The sequence below is a fragment of the Gorilla gorilla genome, chromosome 8 (assembly GCF_029281585.2).
Source record: "Gorilla gorilla gorilla isolate KB3781 chromosome 8, NHGRI_mGorGor1-v2.1_pri, whole genome shotgun sequence".
In the NCBI taxonomy this organism is placed as follows: domain Eukaryota; kingdom Metazoa; phylum Chordata; class Mammalia; order Primates; family Hominidae; genus Gorilla; species Gorilla gorilla.
In genome coordinates, this window is record NC_073232.2 from 101924062 (window position 1) to 101942846 (window position 18785).

At 38.0% G+C, this 18785-nt stretch overlaps 1 protein-coding gene and 1 non-coding gene across 3 annotated transcripts in view; both read right to left on the reverse strand.

The window, feature by feature from the left end:
- Positions 1-264: 264 nt before the first annotated feature.
- The window catches only part of PANK1 (pantothenate kinase 1), a 64381-nt gene continuing 45860 nt past the window's right edge, over positions 265-18785 (reverse strand). For both annotated transcript variants that reach the window (XM_004049772.3, XM_004049773.5), the window contains exons 3-7: positions 16560-16813; positions 11100-11276; positions 10484-10607; positions 5927-6052; positions 265-1744 (exon numbers count right to left, since the gene is read on the reverse strand). In XM_004049772.3, coding sequence (XP_004049820.1) covers positions 1685-1744; positions 5927-6052; positions 10484-10607; positions 11100-11276; positions 16560-16813 — 741 coding nt within the window. In that variant the 3' untranslated portion in view covers positions 265-1684. The remainder of the gene's footprint in view (positions 1745-5926; positions 6053-10483; positions 10608-11099; positions 11277-16559; positions 16814-18785) is intronic.
- MIR107 (microRNA mir-107) lies at positions 10034-10114 on the reverse strand. Its single transcript, NR_106239.1, has one exon. It is a non-coding gene; the product is annotated as a microRNA mir-107 (primary transcript).

Genomic DNA, 18785 nt, shown 5'->3' on the forward strand with positions numbered 1-18785 from the left:
CCTTTGGAATTACCAAATATAGCAGTGGCAGTTGGCATTAAGGAGTCACTTGTATAGAAACAATAAAGCTCTATTTTAAAAATCTATGCATAGGGCTACAGCTTCACCTGAAGACAGTGTTTTGGACCATACCACACTCATGGGAAAGCCTCCAATTTTGAAATGTAGAATAGCAAAAACACAACAGACAGTCATTTCATGGTACAAAGCAGATACTATAAACATGAGAATTAAGAAATGAAAATAACATATACACTAAAAACATCACAACAGAAACAGGCTTTATTTCAACCAGACAAGTGAATTCTTCAATTAACATCAACTTCTTCAAGACTTGAAGATATGGAAATTAAAGACGGTGCTCAGAAGGCAGAGAAAGGAAGATTCATCATGGAGTAATTGTTCTGTCCTTCAAAAATCCCTTTCAACAATAAGCTCAATACACAAGATCATGGGATCTCATGCATCCCAATATTTGTACATGACCCTCATTTGAAAGTTACCCATCAGTCTTAATGAAATCTTTCAAAAAGAAAAAATATATAGATCAGTATAAATTATTTTTAATTTTAGAAACTGAGATTGAAGTACAGTTTTTAGTTTAAAATATTAAAAATGAAAAAACCTTTAACATTATTAAAGATGTGTTGTTACAAAGTTCCTAGATATACACATGTACAAAACAAATAGATATTACTATCTGACACCTCAACCCATGACTTACCCTAAATCTCCTGATATGAACAATTAATCTACTGGGAGGCTTTTCCCAATAAGTTTCAAATTTCTTGCACAAAGATTTGCTGCCATTCATATTCTGTGCATGGATGAGGACATTTAATCACAGACTATTTCAACTTAATATAACCTAGCATAAAATAAATCCAATGAAACACTACATTTATAAGCGATAGGACAAACTTGCATATAATTTGCAACTTTTGCCAGACTCATTAAATTCATTAACACATTCAGTCTTCTCTTCACAGGCATTTTCAAGAGCTTTAGATCTTGTGCTTAACTTTGTATTGAGCTGGTCAGCACCTTCATTGATATGAACAATTATGTCAAAGAAAGGTTACAGGTAGGGGGAGGGACATCATCTGAGGACAGAAACAGAGGGAACGACTCTCTTTTTTCAGAAGACAACTAAAACAGAAAAACAAGACAAAAAAGGGTACAAAACAAATAACAAAAGTGTTCACAGTAAAACATGCCAGATTTGTAGTTTCATTTGAAACCAACAGCAAATCATGAAACGTCATGAAAAATATGAGTCAAGGTAAAATCTCCTAGAGTAATTACTAAATGAAGTTAAAATCACCACACTGATCAGTAAACCCCAGAAGAAAAATGAACAGCGCTTACATATCAGGTCCTTCTTAAACATCAAACAACTTTTCAAAGTTAATGCATACAATTGGTAGGTTTGGCCACGCTGCACCATTTTTTTAAAAAAATACAGTATACAGAAAAAAAACCTTTTATATTCCCCCGTTTTGAATCATTAGCTCAAAACCTAAGAGTAAAAGATCATCTGGAAGGATTTTAAATTATTTACAAATCCAGCAGGTTCATCTGCCATAATGGCTTGGCTTCCGTCCCAAAGCGACTTTCACCTTCTCCAGCAGCAATTTTTTAGTTCTCTGTCCTTTTGGGAGGCTGTTTCCTCCACTGCTTGTCTCTACTTGTCATCAGTCATTTTGAACAGTTCCAACAGTGCCCCAACGGCTCCAAAATAACCCTATGAAAACAATACAAAACGATGATCTCTGAACCTTAGCCAAATATGTATTGTTTTTAATAATTCTAGGAATGCCACTAATATCGATAAAAGAGAAATTTAAAACCTAAATTGTGTGTCACAAAACATGGCAGAATAATAACAACTATAATTTATTGGACCTACTTATATATATTAAATACATTCACATATGTAAATGCTTAGAACTATGTCTGGCACATGTGTGCTAAGTGTGTGCCGGGGTTGTTAGTATTATAACTATTTCATCTTTATCTTTGTCATGGCAAAACACTGATTATTATTTCACATATGAGAAATGGAAGATAATAAAGTAAATTACCCTTGCAGGGTCACAGGTCTTGTACCAGGGCTCAATACCAAATGTGTCTGACTTTAAAGCTATATTTCATGAGAGAAAACCCTAAACTTCCCTCAGTAGCTCTTGCAAAGGCACTTAAATTAGTCCAAGCCTTACTTTGCCCATCTGTAAAATAAAAGACCATATGTCTATGAAAATGAAAGGAACTAAAAAATATAAATTTTTAGAGAACTATGTGTTAGTTTGTTCAGGCTGCTATATATAACAAAGTACCCTAGACTGGGTGGCTTATAAACAATAGAAATTTGTTTCTCACAGTTCTAGAGGCTGGGAAGTCTAAAATCAAGGTGTCTGGTGAGGACCCATTCCTCATAGATAGCTGTCTTCACATTGTAATCTCACATGGCTGGATTACGTGGTGGAAGGGGCAAGGGAGCTCCCTTAGACCTTTTTATAAGGATGCTAATCCCATTCATGAAGGCTCAGCCCTCATGACTTAATCACCTCCCAAAGGCCAACTCCCAATACCATCACTTTGTAGATTAGGATTTCAACATAGACATTTGAAGTTGGTCACAGCACAAATAATCAGTCCACAGCAATCTGTTTCCAAAAGGCAGGAGGCTCCATTCTGCTGGCACTTGCTGAACTCAATAGTTATAACTGCAGCAGTAGGTGTGAGTGTGGCAGGATGTGGATGGATCTTTGCTGCTGCTGCTGCTGTCAGCTCACATTTATTGAGGCCCCACTAATGCTAGAAGTTGTTCTAAGCACTTTACATGGATTTACTCATTTACGCATCACAATAACTCTATGAGACAAATATGATAATTGCCCCATTTTACAAATGCTAAAACAGAAATGGAGAGATAGAGTCATTGCCTAAGATCTCACAGTCAGTAAAACGCAGTGTTCTTAACTACCTGGCTAGATGACTTCTCTTAAGAGATGTTCAGTAACATTAGTTGAATGAATGAGAAATTTAGTGAGGACTCCTAAGGCCAGGGCAGGTGACCAGAAAGCCACCATACCAGTGCTTCTCAAAAGTTGTCTCTCCATAGTATTCTCTAGTAAGGCCCGCATAAGCCAGAGGGAATTTAAGAATGTAGAGAATTTTCTGAGGAACGCATTATGAGGGTTACAAGAATACTCCATTTTCACTGGCCATAGAGACTGAGTTATGATATAGGGTAACAAACCAAAGCCAGAGTCCACAGAGGCTTAGGATTGTACAGGGTGATATAGGCCACTACATTTTTACCTACAGAAGTGAGTTTCCCCAAAATGTTGGCTTTTATTTCCTATCTTACCACCTAACTTCCCACCTGATGTTATAGAAGACTTTTTATCCCTGACAGTTTCCAGGCTTTGTTGTCTGCATTAGGCCAAGAAGATCTGGACTTATGGTTACCAGATAAGACACAGATAAATGGCAGATAAAATAACTGGGCACCCTGTATTTTTTATTGCTAAAAATGGCAACTCTATCTGGACTAGAACAGGAGTTTTCTTTTTCCTTTTTCATTATTTTTTTTAAAGGCTGAGATTTTTTTTCTTTTTCAAACAAAACCTTACATGGAAACTCCATAAATAATCAGATATTCTGGCTGTGTGGGGTAGGGAGTGGAGGTTCTGGGACCTCATTCCGCCTCACTCAATGCCTAAAGTCTGCTTTAAAAACAAGAGCTTTCTTTAGTATGAATTTCTATCATTGGGCCTTAACTATTTAGTATTTAAGTACCTGTTTCATATGCTTTAATAAAACAAAATACAGGCATAGAGAGTTCTAAATAACTCTAAATGCATTGGTAACTTCTTAAATAAATAGCTCAGTTTGAAAATGAGAAAAAAATGGCACAGTAGTTATTCATTACAATTGAAATTGACAATACCAGCTCTCTCAATGTTTTTCTGCTGCAGTGTATACAAGAGATTAGATACCTCCAGTGATAGCTCATTGCAGCACTGCAGCATTGATTTTAAAGGAGGTGACAGAGGAGGTGGAAGAGAGAAGGGCCCCCACTTTTTGGTTTATATTATGGTAGAAACTCCAAGTAAGGGGGCCGGGGTGGCTCACGCCTGTAATCCCAGCACTTTGGGAGGCTGAGGCGGGTGGATTACCTGAGGTCAGGAGTTCGAGACCATCCTGGCCAACATGGTGAAACCCTCTACTAAAAATATGAAAATTAGCCAGGTGTGGTGGCGCACGTCTGTAATCCCAGCTACTTGGGAGGCTGAGGCTCGAGAATTGCTTGAACCTGGGAGGCGGAGGTAGCAGTGAGCCGAGATTGCGCCACTGCACTCCAGCCTGGGCGACAGAGGGAGACTCTGTCTCAAAAAAAAAAAGAAACTCCAATAAGGGACTCTGAATTTACTGACACTCTCCATTTCCTTTGTAAAGAGGTTCACTAATGGTCAGGTACACTGACCTCTCAAGGCCAATAAGCTACTCTTAGTAGCCCAAGCACTTCTGTTCTTACCAGCTGAATTGCTTACTTGCGAAGAGTCAGCTGTGTTTATCCTCAAATTTGTTTATGACAGGTTGATTGTAATGTAATAATCTAGTTTAACTATGTACCACCTAAATCAATAAAAAGAGCACACATTAATGGTCAGTTCTATGAAAATTCAGTTAAATTCTTGAGAAATATTGAAAAAGGTAGTCAGAAATAATTGCTGTCTACTTAGGTGGATGCCACAACGTGAAAGAGAGAGAAAAAAACCTGTAAAAATTCTGCAACCAATTTACTTCATAAGTATCTTTAGCTTCTTAATCCACTCTAAGGAAACAAACTGGAAATCAAAGGAGGTGCATAATATTGTAGATTATGAAAGAAAGATAACTACAGGACTCCAATCGGAGAAACCATGCTCAAAAATAGGCGCTGGTCTCACATCAAAAGATTGGTAAGTAAGTGCACATTTACACATTTTAAGGTATAATAAAATGGTTGAAGAAAGCTTTTATTAATGATTACTCATTTTATCTGACTTTAAAACTTTTTAAAAATGTTACTATAAATTGACAACTTATAATCGTATATATTTATGGGGTACAAAGTGAGGTTATGATTTATGAATCCAATGTGAAATAATTAAAGCAAGCTAATTAACATGTATATAACTTCAAATACTTAGATTTCTTTGGTGAGAACATTTGAAATTTACAAGTTTGAAATGTATGTTCCCATTTCCTCTACCCGCCAGCCTCTGTAACCACCATTCTACTCTCTGCTTCTATGAGTTTGATTGTTTTAGATTCCACAAATAAGTGAGAACATGTAGTATTTATCTTTCTGTGCCTGGCTTATCTTAGCATTTTTTCCAATTCCATCCATGTTGTTGCAAATTACAGAATTTCTTTTTAAGTGCTGAATAGTATTCCATTGTGTATATGTACCACATTAAAAAAAAAATCCATTCATCTGCTGATAGACACTTAGGATAATTCCATAACCTAGTTATTGTGAGTAGTGCTGCAATAAACATGGGAGTGCAGGCATCTCTTCGACATACTGATTTTAAATCTTTTGGGTAAGTATTCAGAGGTGGAACTGCTGGATCATATGGTAATTTTATTTTTAGTTTTTTTGAAACTTCCATGCAGTTTTCTATAATGACTGTCCTAATTTACATTTCCAGTGACTTTTTAAAAAATTAAATTAACCAACTACCAGTCCTGGTTGTTGGATAAGAACACTTCCATTTTATATATGCTTTTTTCTTATCCTTTGTGTAAATGCAAAGTGTAAATGGCAACTTTTCTACTTGACCAGTTTAAAAAGCTAAGAGACCTGCTGATATGTTAGCCAAACCAAAATATACTCCACATATGACAGTAAGTCTATGCAAGCTCAACCTACCTCATGTTCCAAAAACAGAGCTTTTAGTTGTCCTTTGGACCAAAAATCCATGGCATATGCCAGCAGCTTCATGGAGACCATATTGATTCTGAGAAAATTTCCAACAAACACAACTCTGTCTATATTCTGGAAAAAATATTAAAGAAAACAATTGAATCATGGCATAAAAATAGCATTTGGCAAAGACCCAATGTTCTGTATGTCTCTGTACAGAACCTTGAAGAGTGAATATTCCTTGTTTTTTTTGGTGGAAGTATTTCAACATCGCCAAAATGAAGTTAAACCAACCTTATAGTGCATTCCACAAGAACAAGAGGCTGAGATTTTTGTTGGGCAAGGCAGAAACTGATATTGGACTTATTTGCAGGTGTTATGTCAGACTGCCTTACGTCTGACATTAAGCTCTCAAAACATACATATATATACAATTTTAACTGGAGTTCAAGTTCAGCTAAATTTTCATGTGTAATACCTCAATCCCCCAACTTCTAGGTATAAAATACTTTTATAACCAACTCACAAATAAAATGGCTATGGTATGGTTTATTTGTGTAATGAATAATGCTCAATTTGTTCTGTGCTGGACACTAGAAATACAAAGAAGAAAGAATACTCAGTCTCTGCCCTCAGGATATGTGGTGGAATATCCTGTTTGGCCAACACATGAGTTAAAATATGGTAACAAAAAATACTCTATTTTTGTCATCATGGATGTGGCTTTGCATTCTGAACATACACTTATGAACATTCCTCTCCTATCCTGTTCATGCAGACATGCTTCAAATCCCGTAAGCTTCTAGCTCCAGTGCACTCGTTACACTTCCCACTCCCCCAGATATTTCTTAAGCTCAAACCGGAGCTCAACCTGTCTACTATGCAGAGACTGCTCACCACTCACTCACTCACTTAGAGCCAGTTGCTATGGTCACTCATATCAAAGGCAAGAGAGTCTTTGAAGCTGGTATTATTTTCTGCTTAGTCTATCAAGAGTAATCAGGGTCTGGGAACATCACCTTTTAACTGCCTCAAGTTTTAAAAATGAATGTTCATTAACCCATTAGCCACTGAAAATTTTCTGTGGGTGGAGGAGTGGAGGTAGTTTTAATAAATTTTCATTAAAAAAAAAAAAAAAACTAGCCACAAATCACCCAAACTAAGAGGTAGCAAGGAACACTCTAAGAAACTCAGACTAAAAAGAAATTTAATTAAATTGAGGAGTTTTGCCCTTTCTCCCAAAACAAGGGAGTCCAAGGGAGGATTTGCTCAAAGCCCAGTCCTGCATTACCCTAATAGAAAGTCAGAAGGAGTAGAAGTGGCATTAAAACTGGAAGAGCATTCCATGTTTCAAATAAATTCCAGGTGGGTCAAAGATGTTAAAAAAGAAAAAAAAAAAAAAAAAGAAAGAAAAGAAAAGAAAAAGAGGTAGGGAAAAATATGGAAGAATTGGAAAAAAAGTTGAAGTAGAAAATGCATAATAAAGGAAATCATCTCAAAATAATTGCTACATTTACTTTAAAAAGTTAAATTTATTCGGGGAAAAACATCACCACAAACAAATCCAAACGGGAAGCAATAAATGGAAAATATTATCAGTACATTTCACATAAAATGGATTTGTTAATTAATAAAGAGTTCCATAAATCAACAAGAAAAAAAGTCCAACAACCCAATAGAGTAATGAGTAAATAATATTAATAGTTAATCCCAAAATAAGGTATAATTTTTAACCTATTACATTGAAAAAAATCAAAAAGTTTGATAACTCTGTGGAGAAACTTGTACCCTTATAACCCTGCTTGGTGGGAATATAAATTAGAACCACCTTTATGGAGGGAACTTTATATCTGTTAATATTACAATCAACATATCCGATGACTCAGCAAGTTCCCTTCTAGGAATTTATCCTATTGATATACTCACATGTAGGCAAAATAATATACATGTGTATACATATATGTGTGTATACTGTATACAAATACACTGAATTTTTAAATAATAGTAAAAGACTGGAAAAACCTAAATATCATTAGGAAATTGAACAAATCAATAACAGCATATCTATATGTTAAAATGCTATATGGCCATTAAAAATGAAGCAATTTAAAATATACTGATATGATCAATTTCAAGATGCGTTATTACATCAAAAAGCAAAACGCAGTATTTTTAGAGATGCTTATTAAAATATATAGAGTAGATTGATATAATATCTGGGATTTGTTTTCTAGTATTTTAGCAAAAAAGAGGGAAGAAGGAGAGAGGACCAGAGGGAGGAGGAAGAAGAAAATATAGAGAAAGCATGTGTTGTGAAGCCTTAATGATTGCAGAATCTGCACTGATGGATTAATGGAGGTTCTTTATACTGTTCTCTCTCCTTTACATATGTTTATGGATTTTCTTAATAAAAAGCTGATAAAGCAAGATATAGAATAGTATATGGAGGGTGAATTGCATAGCATATAATTATATTTCAATAAAGCTATTATTTCGTAAAAAGAATGTTATATAGAGTTTGCTACCTTTGGAAAGATAAATGTATCCTACATTACATACAATATAAACAAAGATATATTGTAATACGTACAATAAAAACAAACAAAAAAACCCTAAAAACAATGGCAGCCTCTACTGAGGTTAACACTGAGAGACAGAAGTGGAAATGGTGACTCACTTCCTTGTGTATCCTTCTAATGTCTTAGAAGTCTGTATTATGTGTTTGTATTATCTATCCAAAAATTTGAATCAGAAAATTTATAACTGATGGGGAAGCATTTCACAGCATCTCAAGAATCACGGCAAAAATGTTTTAGATTTGGTAAACGTGGTGTCCCTCAATGAAATGGCTGCAATCAAAGGTTCTCAAATCAGTGACTCCAGAGAGCAAAGCAAGGACTGAGGGACTTGGTGGCTGCTCTCACAGGGAAATGCAACACTGTCAGTCACTGGTGCGGCCACTGGGAGTCTGCACTGACTGGACACCCTGTGGTAGAGCCTTGGCCCCAAGGCGACTGGTGATTCCCTTCACTCATTCAGCCCCACAGAAACATATAAAATAGTTGCTCAAACCAGTGTATAACATGGCTACATTTTCAAATTGGCACTCACTCTACTCCACCAATCAATAATATTGAAATTGAAATCAAAAGTGAAAAGTAAAGTCAGTTGCTCTCTGACTTTACTTTGCTCTGAAAAGTAAAGTCAGTAAAGACCTGCTGACCTGCTGGCTCACTCCAGCAAAAAGCACAAGAAGCCAGCTCTGCGGAAAGTAGGGGAAAGGGCATCTATTGCTCTGTGGGGCAAGGGTTGTTACCAGCTGACCTTTGAGAGCCCATGAGTACAGCCAACTACACACATATTGGTCTTGGGGCTTGTTTCATTACTTGGAAAAATTCCCTTTAAAGGTTAATGTCAAGAAATAAACTCTGTTACATTGAGTCCCATGACTCAAGTGGACTTTGAAAAAACATCTCTGGAATGCTCTTTTCTCTGAGTATCAGCCTCCCATTTAAACTCCGTCTGAACTGAGGGCTTCCAAAAAGGTATGTTGCTGATCTGCAGGCCAGTAACATACTTTGCTCAGTGTTATGCAAGGAGAGTATGTTTTTTGTCAACCCAGAACTCAAAGGCAGGGCTAACACCCATGTATCATAAAGACTGCCTCATACACTAACATTCAACTATTCAACTGAGAGGGGGCTCAAGGGGCTTTCTGAGTACCTATAATGTTCTATTTCTTGATCTGAGTGATGGCTATACAGGGGTGCTTGTGTGTGTAAATTAAACGGTAAGCTTATAATTTGAGCCTTCTTCTGTATGTATGTCACCTCTCTATTAAAAGCTGTATTTATAAAAACTCCATTACAGATCTACTGTGGTTCTTTAATACTCTCCTATGACCTGTTCCATGCCTCAACTCCTCTTTCCTGTCTTTCTAATATACCTCAGTGTGAAGAGTTCTACTTTATACACCTTGTATTTCAGAAAAGTTTCAATATTTTCCAAACGAATCTTGCAATGCTTCAAAACATGTTAATACAACTTTGTATGTCACCAGCTCCACCCCTTTTTGTGCCTGGGACTCTGGCTGGCCTTGGCTGTAGCAAGCTCTCTGTGCTTTGATAGCCCTGTACAATGCTGCTTGAACTCCATGCCACAAGGCAACACTGTAAAGAAGCTGAAAGCAGAGAGAATATCGAATATTGCAAGTCAAGCATTTTACCTGCAGTTATGTGCAAGGATGCTCAGACCTTTTCCTCACATTTCAGTGGACACATGGCAATAATGATGGTTAGAGAGACTATGACATGGGTTGTAATTGTATCCTGTTTCCACAGGTGAATGGTTTATCATTCATTATCATCCAGTGCCTTCTTGAAAATAAAGCATATATTCCTCCCCCTCCCCCAACACACACCCCTCCTGTTCTGTAAAGTGTGACTAGAGTAAAGGGAAGCTTTCCTAAGGATATGTAGTTGTGTAAGAGTCAACAGGTGTTGCACTGCCAAGGTGATGTGTATGAATGACACACAGCTTTCACCGGGTTGAGTAAGGCCTTACCTCATTCAACGCACACATCCGAGCAATGGAGCCAATGTTGTTGGTGATGGTGACCAATGTGGCCCGGGCGAGGTCTTCCTTGCTGATGGAATCTCGCTTTTCTTTACTCATCATGTTGCCAAAGCTATGTTGGAAATATTAGCGAGAGTGTTCAAAATCGTCCTCAGGCAGGGCCCATCCTTCCACCAAAGTATTGTGGAAGGCTCTATGAGTAACTGTTCAAACTCAAGTGATCCAATTTTGCTACTATGGTTTATAAGCAGACAGAATTATAGTATGCATGGCTGACTGCCCTTTTCTTAATAGGGACAAAGTAGCATGTCCATTGATGGGGGGAAAAAATTAATGCCTCTAGATATCTGGACAAGAATGGAACAGGTGAAACTATTGCAGTTTTCTAGAACCTTCTTTCAAAGTTGCCTTATTTTAAGAACAAGCATCAAGAGCTAAACATCTCAGTGCTTCATCAAGGGCAGGAGATCAAGTCTGAGCTCTGATACAACAGGTATCTGCACCAGGCTGGTGGATTGACATTTTAAAACAACTTAGTGAATGGCCAGGGTGGAGAGGCTGCCTTGTGTTTAATCACTACTGCTCCTAGCTACTTAATCTCTACCTTGATGCTACAGCAGATCCTTGAAGGCCAAATCGTTCATAGTCTCCTCCGTAAATGTCCTTCACCAGTTTATCAACATTGGTGCTGTCGCCTTTAGCTGCCATTTCCAGAGCTTCTTCAAAGGTCTCACAACCAGTCAGCAAGCAACATAGGCCTAGGAATGTTCCACCTCCAAGACTGAAGGAATAATAAGGTTTATTTTTAAATTTTACTTTAAGATATGCCCATCTAAGTCCCCAACTACGTCAAGACTATTAATATGGGTGAATAAAAGCAGACGAACAAAGGGGCACTTGAATTAAAGTGCTAGGGTGCAACAGAGCTTTAGGGTAGACTGGATATGAAAAGAGGGCAGAGACTAAAAATAAACATCAAGGAAAATTTGCCCCTAAATTTGAGAACAAAACCAAAGAAAGACTCTCACTGATTTCTGTTGTGAGACCTTCAACTAGCCACTAACCTGAGTGCTTTGTTCAGCCTTCCCACCTATGAAATGGGGCCAAATCATGATCTCTTCTATTTGGGTGGTCTGAAAGCAGCAAATAACCAAGAAATAACTCCTATTAAAAAACCATATGCAGCTGAATATAAATACCTAGAAAAAGAATTTGTGTGTACATAAAGCATAGTTCAAAGCTATGAAGCCAAACCCTCTGATGACAAAACTGACCCAGGATTGTGCCAGGAGTGGCCTGTCTTAAAAGCTGTGTTTTACCTGACCTTGCTTCTCTAGCAGAAATAATCTCATTTAGCCTCCTTGAATATTTCTAGAAAGGAACCACTGATCTGATACTGAATTTTTTTCTAGTAGACTCTCCAGAAGGTTTTAAATATATTACTTACCACTCAATAGTAAAAAACAGTAACAAAGGTCATAAAGTGGTTCCAATGGTTGAACTACATTTAAAAAGCTTTGACTTGTTTAGGGGGAAAGTTCCTCTAAAATAGCCTAGACAAAATTAGAAAGTAATTACAGTAGCCAAGAATGAACTCAATTGTGTATTAATATCAAAGTTACCTAATGGAAAGAAAAGCAGATTCAGAGTAAAGTATCGCCAGTGAACTCCCAGCAGGAAAAGGAGTATTGATTCTTAAAGCTAATTGACATAGGTTTTCCTATTTCTTTACCATGTAGAAGAGTAAATGAAGAAGAGCTGCTCACATCCATCTGTTCTGAAGCCCCAAAGAGCTACTAGCTTTGGAAATTCAATTTGTGTTTGAGCACTGGCTTTTACTTCTAAGAATAAAATCAATTTGGGATTAAGGTTATGTTTAATAATGTCAATAACTGTTAACAAGAAGGTACAAAACTGTAGATAGGTACATAGTTCTTGAAGATGCATCTAAAACGAAACTGACCGGGCGTGGTGGCTCATGCCTGTAATACCAGCACTTTGGGAGGCTGAGACAGGCAAATTACTTGAGGTCAGGAGTTTGAGACCAGCCTGGCCAACAAGGTGAAACTCTGTCTCTATTAAAAATACACAAATTAGCCAGGTGTGGTGGCTCACACCTGTAATCCAAGCTACTCAGGAAACTGAGGAAGGAGAATTGCTTGAACCCAGGAGGTGGAGGTTGCAGTGAGCCGGGATTGTGCCATTGCACTCCAGCCTGGGCGACAGACACAGCGAGACTCCATCTCAAAAAATAATAAAATAAAACGAAATAGCGAAACTATGTGTAATATTCTTAAATTGTCATTTGTATAAAAGTATACTTGATTGAGGCCAGGCGTGGTGGTTTATGCCTGTAATCCCAGCACTTTTGCAGGCCAAGGTGGGTGGATCACCTGAGGTCAGGAGTTTGAGACCAGCCTGGCCAACATGGTGAAACCCTGTCTCTACTAAAAATACAAAAATTAGCCAGGCATGGTGGCACGCACCTGTAATCCCAGCTACTCAGGATGCTGAGGTGGGGGGATTACTTGTACCCTGGTGGAGGCTGTAGTGAGCCGAGACTGCGCCACTGCACTCCAGCCTGGGTGACAGAGCCGGACTCCATCTTAAAAAAAAAAAAAAAAATATATATATATATATATATATATATATAACTTCATTTACTAATATATATATATATAACTTCATTTACTAATATATATATATACACACACACATATATATATGATTGAAATTATGGGTTTTCATGGAAAATTATGTAGCTAGGTACCACCAGTAGCAGCTACCCAAACTGTAGATGCAGTTCCATGAGTAAAGGAAGAGGTCCATGTACATTACTACCTTCACAACTTAGTCACAGTACAAACTTTGGATTTCCTCTAAGAAAGTTTATCTTTATTTACATTTAATGCAGTATGTCATTCTACATTGCTGGTTTCAGCCTACCTACAAAACTACTGTGGGAACATGTTTTGGTTTGTGTGCTATTTGGATTTGTTTTGTTTTCTCCCTGTGTGTTTTTAGAAAGATGTCTTTGCTTCCATTTCTAGCTTCTAAATATCTGTCATCCCCATGAATAATCTTTCTTTGGACATTAAGGATTTGTATTAATCGAGGCATTCAACAACGCACTCCAAAGGTAGGCAACTGAAGACACTGGCTAACTTAGAAAGAAGGTAACCCATTGGCTGATGTGTTGGTATAAATGAAAAAGGGCAAGTGCCTTGTATGACTGGAAAATGACAGACAACTCCACATAAAGAATTGGAGCAAATGAGGTAAAGCGAGCATGCATTTGCACAGTGAGTGCACTGCAGATAGGAGGAAAGAATGCATGGCTGCAGAAGAGCCAAATGTCTCCCAGAACTTTATTAATATCCTTAACCTGCTAACCATTATTTAATCAAGTGATTTTCTTGCTCACAATCAGATGCATCTGTTTGTTTCAGTAGGCATACAGTAAAAACTCTCAGTATATCAGAGAGAAAAACAATGCAAGAAAAAGCTGTAGCATATTATCATCATTTAAAAATAAAACAAAACAAACAACACCATAGTGGGGGATTTTAGGAAACAGCAGAAGAAACCTTCAATTAAGTGCTCATGCCCTTAAAACAGATTCCAAAATAATGAGATGAAATGTACTGCTACTTTCACCAAAGTTTCAAAATTATCTGCATTCCTCTTTTAACAGATTACACATTCTACTGTCAGCTATGAAGTACTATTTCTTCCATTGACTTCTATAATTGGAGTTGTGTCACTAGGAAAAAAATGTTGCTACCCAATCTGGGATGCAACAAAATTATATATAACACTGAAATAAACCATTTGAAATCATGTTTAAAAGGAAACTGACATCCTGTGTAGCTTCCCAAAAATAAACATCTTTAATGTTTAATGGGAAAATCAGGTATAATACAATAAGAAAAAACCTGGAGTGACAGCTATCAGTTCACAATAGGAGTAGCAAAACTTAAAGCTAAGCCATTTGCTAAAACAGTGGTTCCCAAAATGTGTTTTACACACTCATACTAACCATAGATACTAACTTCACTGCTAACTGTAATCGTTTATGTCAGAGGTTTCCTAACTTGAATTAAAAGAAACCTTTGGCAAAACAACTCTGGATCAGGATCACAGCCCCACAGACTTGATGTTTCATTCCCCTCCCCTCTCGTGGTAGCCCCTGAAAGGGTTCTCTATTAATCTGCAGGCTTTGGTAGCACCTTTCCAAAACTACTGATTGAAGAGAGAGTTTATAGGGAAGCTTGAACATCCAGACAGAATTTGTTGATGACTGGAGAATACTGGACATTAATGGGCATTTACCAATATTTATAGACATTATTACACACATAATAGAAGCCAAACACCACAATTTGCTTCTTTGCAGCTATCCAAGATGACCCAGATCCGCGGAGCCTCCAAGTTTAAGAAAGTGTACCTGTGATGTAATTCATTAAATTGTTAAGTGTTAATAAAACTGTAAATATCTCTAATGGTGAACAATATATAGCTTGCTGTTACCTTGGGACTAGCTTTACCAATTCAATTACTCCTTCTGGGAGGTGGTCTGTAGTTGTTTAAAAATTATGTTTATCAAATCACTCTCTAACGTAAAACCAACTCAGCTGAAATATTCACGTCTCTGATATTCCTGACAGTCCTTATGAGGTCACAGAGTCAGTTTTGTTTCTTGTGTGAGCAAGCAAACTTCTATATTCTCAATGAGAAAATGTATACTTGGTAGCAATTAACTTACAAAACAAAGCCTATACTCTGGACACAAGTAGGTTTCAGTTAGAATGTGTGTGTGTGTTTGTGTGTGTACATGCATGCCAGGGTTTCTCAACAGCAGCATTAGTGATATTTGAGGCTCGATAATGTTTTGTTGCCTTATGTACTATAGGATTTTAGCAGCACCCCTGACCTCTACCCACTAGATGCCAGTTGTAACAACCAAAGAAAAAAAGATGTCAAACATGTCCTGGCGGACACTGTTAAATCTTCCCCTCTTCAGTGGGGAACCACTCATTTATCACAAGTCATGGAAATGTACTGCGAAAGCAATGTTCTCCTCCTAATGGGTGAGTAGTCCTGCAGAATTTCAGTACTGGAAAAGTCTGTAGAAGCGATCTAAGAAACAACACCCTTCATGGCAGAAACGAGGATACTGAGACCCAGAGAAGTGACATGATATCTGCATCTATCAAAAACACTGGTTTCAACATCAAGTCCCAAAACACATTCTACATGGCACTAATCTCCTAAGTTGTTCCTCTAAAAATGGGTTCTATGGTTCCACATGCTGGAGAAATGCTTCATATCAAATCCTCCTCCTAGAATTAAGGAAAACCTATTTAGTTTTGTTTACACTGTGATGTCTTAGAGAGATCCGACCCTAGATGTTTTTCCCATGTTGAATACCCATTAACAGGAAGCTGAGCCCCTTGGCTCTTACATGGGCCTTGGGGTGTGTGCACTGAAAAACAAGGCCCTCTGCCCCACCATGGCCATGGGGCTGTTTCCCTGTCTACTCCACTCCAAAATTCCCTAGGAGGTATGCTGACTATTCCAGTTTTCAGGTGGAGCATTTGGCTGAGGGTAAAAAAACATTCTTTGTAGACATAGTTTGGTTTGCTGTTTGGAATGGTATATTATTTCAAGCAAGTCACTCCGAGCTAGGCATCAATGAGGGTCCAAAAGAAGGTTTCTTCTGAAGTCATCTCTGACCATCCCAAGTATCCTTCCATCTGAATTCTACTGATCCTGCCCATCATTTGGCACTTAATGTATACCTCCTTCTTGGCAAATTTCTGGTGTGTGCGATCCTTCTTCCCTCAACCTGACCAAAGTTTCTATCAAGGCAAGAACTGTTTTATTAACATTTATATAAATCACCCACATACCACTTTAACACACCATTTGATAAATTCTTTTTGGTTGGCCAAGGAGGCCAAGATATTTCTTTTAAAAATGTATTCAATATAAATAACCTTTTACTATAAACTGGTCATCAAGAAAGAGGTCTGGGTTCAAGCACAAGCAGAAACATGTTTACCTGGTCCCTGTAACTCTTTTATAGTTGTCCTTGGAGTACACAGCTAGAATGCTGACACCTGAGCCCATGTTAACCAGCAACATAGGGTATGGGTTATCAAGGCAGTACGGCTTTTTTTGACACAATTCAGGATTTGTGGGATTTTCAAAATAGTAACATTCTGGCTTGCCGTTGAAACCAACAGAGTCGACATAAAGCAGGCCCTGAATCAGACAGTCCAGTTCATCCAGTTTATGCAGCTGCAGGTCAGCAATCTAAAACAAAACAAACAACAAAATAAAACCTTGTGAGATAGGCGACCACCTAAGGGGAAGCCACAGAGGTTTTATTTAAGATGGGGTCATTCACATGAAAAGCATGGAGACACCCTTAAAACAAGTTGTAAAATCTTGCAGATAATCAGCCACTGCACTGGAAAAGTAGCCTTGGCTAGATGTCATACCTGCCCACAGTGCATGCTAAAGGACAAGAGCTTGCCTGATTGCTTGAAATGCACCCATCAGCGTGTGTTGTGGGTTGAATGGTGGTCCCTGAAAGATGGCACTATGTCCTAATTCTCAGCACTTGTGAATGTGACTTTATTTGGAAAAAGGGTCTTTGCAGATCTAATTAAGTATCTTGAGAAGAAGTGACCATCCTGGATTATTGGGGTGGGCCCTGAGTCCAATGGCAAGCATACAGACACACAGGAGAGATTTAAAAGATGCAAAGGAGAAGGCCATGTGAAGACAAAGGCAGAGATTGGAGTGCTGCTCAACAGGCCAATGAATGCTGACAGCCACCAGAAGCTGGAAGAGGCAAAGAATGGCATCTCCCCAAGAGCCACTGAAGGAAGTACGGTCCTGCTAATGCTTTGAATTTGAACCTCTGGCATTAAGAACTACAAGCGAATAAATTTCTGTTGTTTGAACCATTAAGTTTATTTGTTATAGCAGTGACAGGAATCTAATAGGGAATGCTGCCAAGAAAGAGGTGCTTGCACAGGGTGAGCAGACTGAGAATATTCAGAAAGCAACAAAAAATGCTATACTTCCTTGGTAGAGCATGAAGTCCCGAGGGACTGGGAACTGGGGTGAATCACCTTTGAGCCCACAAAGCGCTACTCCCCTCTTTCCAGGCTTGGGCTCTGTAGTTAGATCTGGCTTTGAATTCTAGTTCTAAAATTTACTTAACTGAATGATTTCTCAAACCTCAGTGCCCTCATGTGTAAAATGGGGAAGATAATAATAACATTCATTGCACACTGTTGCTGTGAAGATTACCTAAAAATATAGGTAAAGTGCTTACATAAGCCTTGGCAAATACAAAGCGTTCAAAAAATGTTGGCTCTTTTATTAATGTCTGGGGTGGTCCCCAAGTGCCCTATTATGTTCCTATGAGACAAAAATGTACAGGGGCAAAAAGGTAAAGGGGAATGACCTGGCTGAGGGCTAGGCTTAGGGTCTGGTAGCCATTTTGCCTTCTCAAAAGTTTAATTTATGATCCTCAAATATATTACTACTGGCCCAGAGATCTGGAAACATCATTTTCCATGGACCAAAGAAAGAAAAAAATCCAACAATCACCAACATGAAACTGAACAAATGAAGATAATTTAAAAGACACAATATAAATTTTTTTAAAATCTCTTTAAAAATATAATAGCAAGTATTTACTGTTTACTACATGCTAAACCCTTGTACCGGATTATTTAATTCTCCCTAAAACCCTAAAAGTTGGTACTATCAACATTATTCTATGGTTAAGATTCACAGAACTTAAATAACTTTCCCTAAGTGACACAACAAGCTAATATCTCCCAATGACTTGCTGTACTTCTCGTGTCTTCATTGTCATAATGGGTACTGGTTCTGGAGTCTGGAAACAGCCTACACAAGTACTAGACTTAAATATTTTGTCAAAAAGATATTATCTTCATTATAAAAGTTAAGAGGTAAAACGGGCTGGGGTGTGGTAGTTCACACCTGTAATTCCAGCATTTTGGGGCGCCGAGGTGAGAGGATCACTTGAGCCACGGATTTTGAGACCAACCTGGGCAATACAGGGAGACCCATCTCTAAAAAAAAAAAAAAAAAAAAAAGCCTGGTGTGGGGTACATGCTGCTAGTCCTAGCTGCTTGGGAGGCTGAGGTGGGAGGATCACTCAGGCTTGGGAAGTCAAGGCTGCAGCGAGCCATGGTCGTGTCACTGCACTCCAGCCCGGACAACAGATTGAGATTCTGTCTAA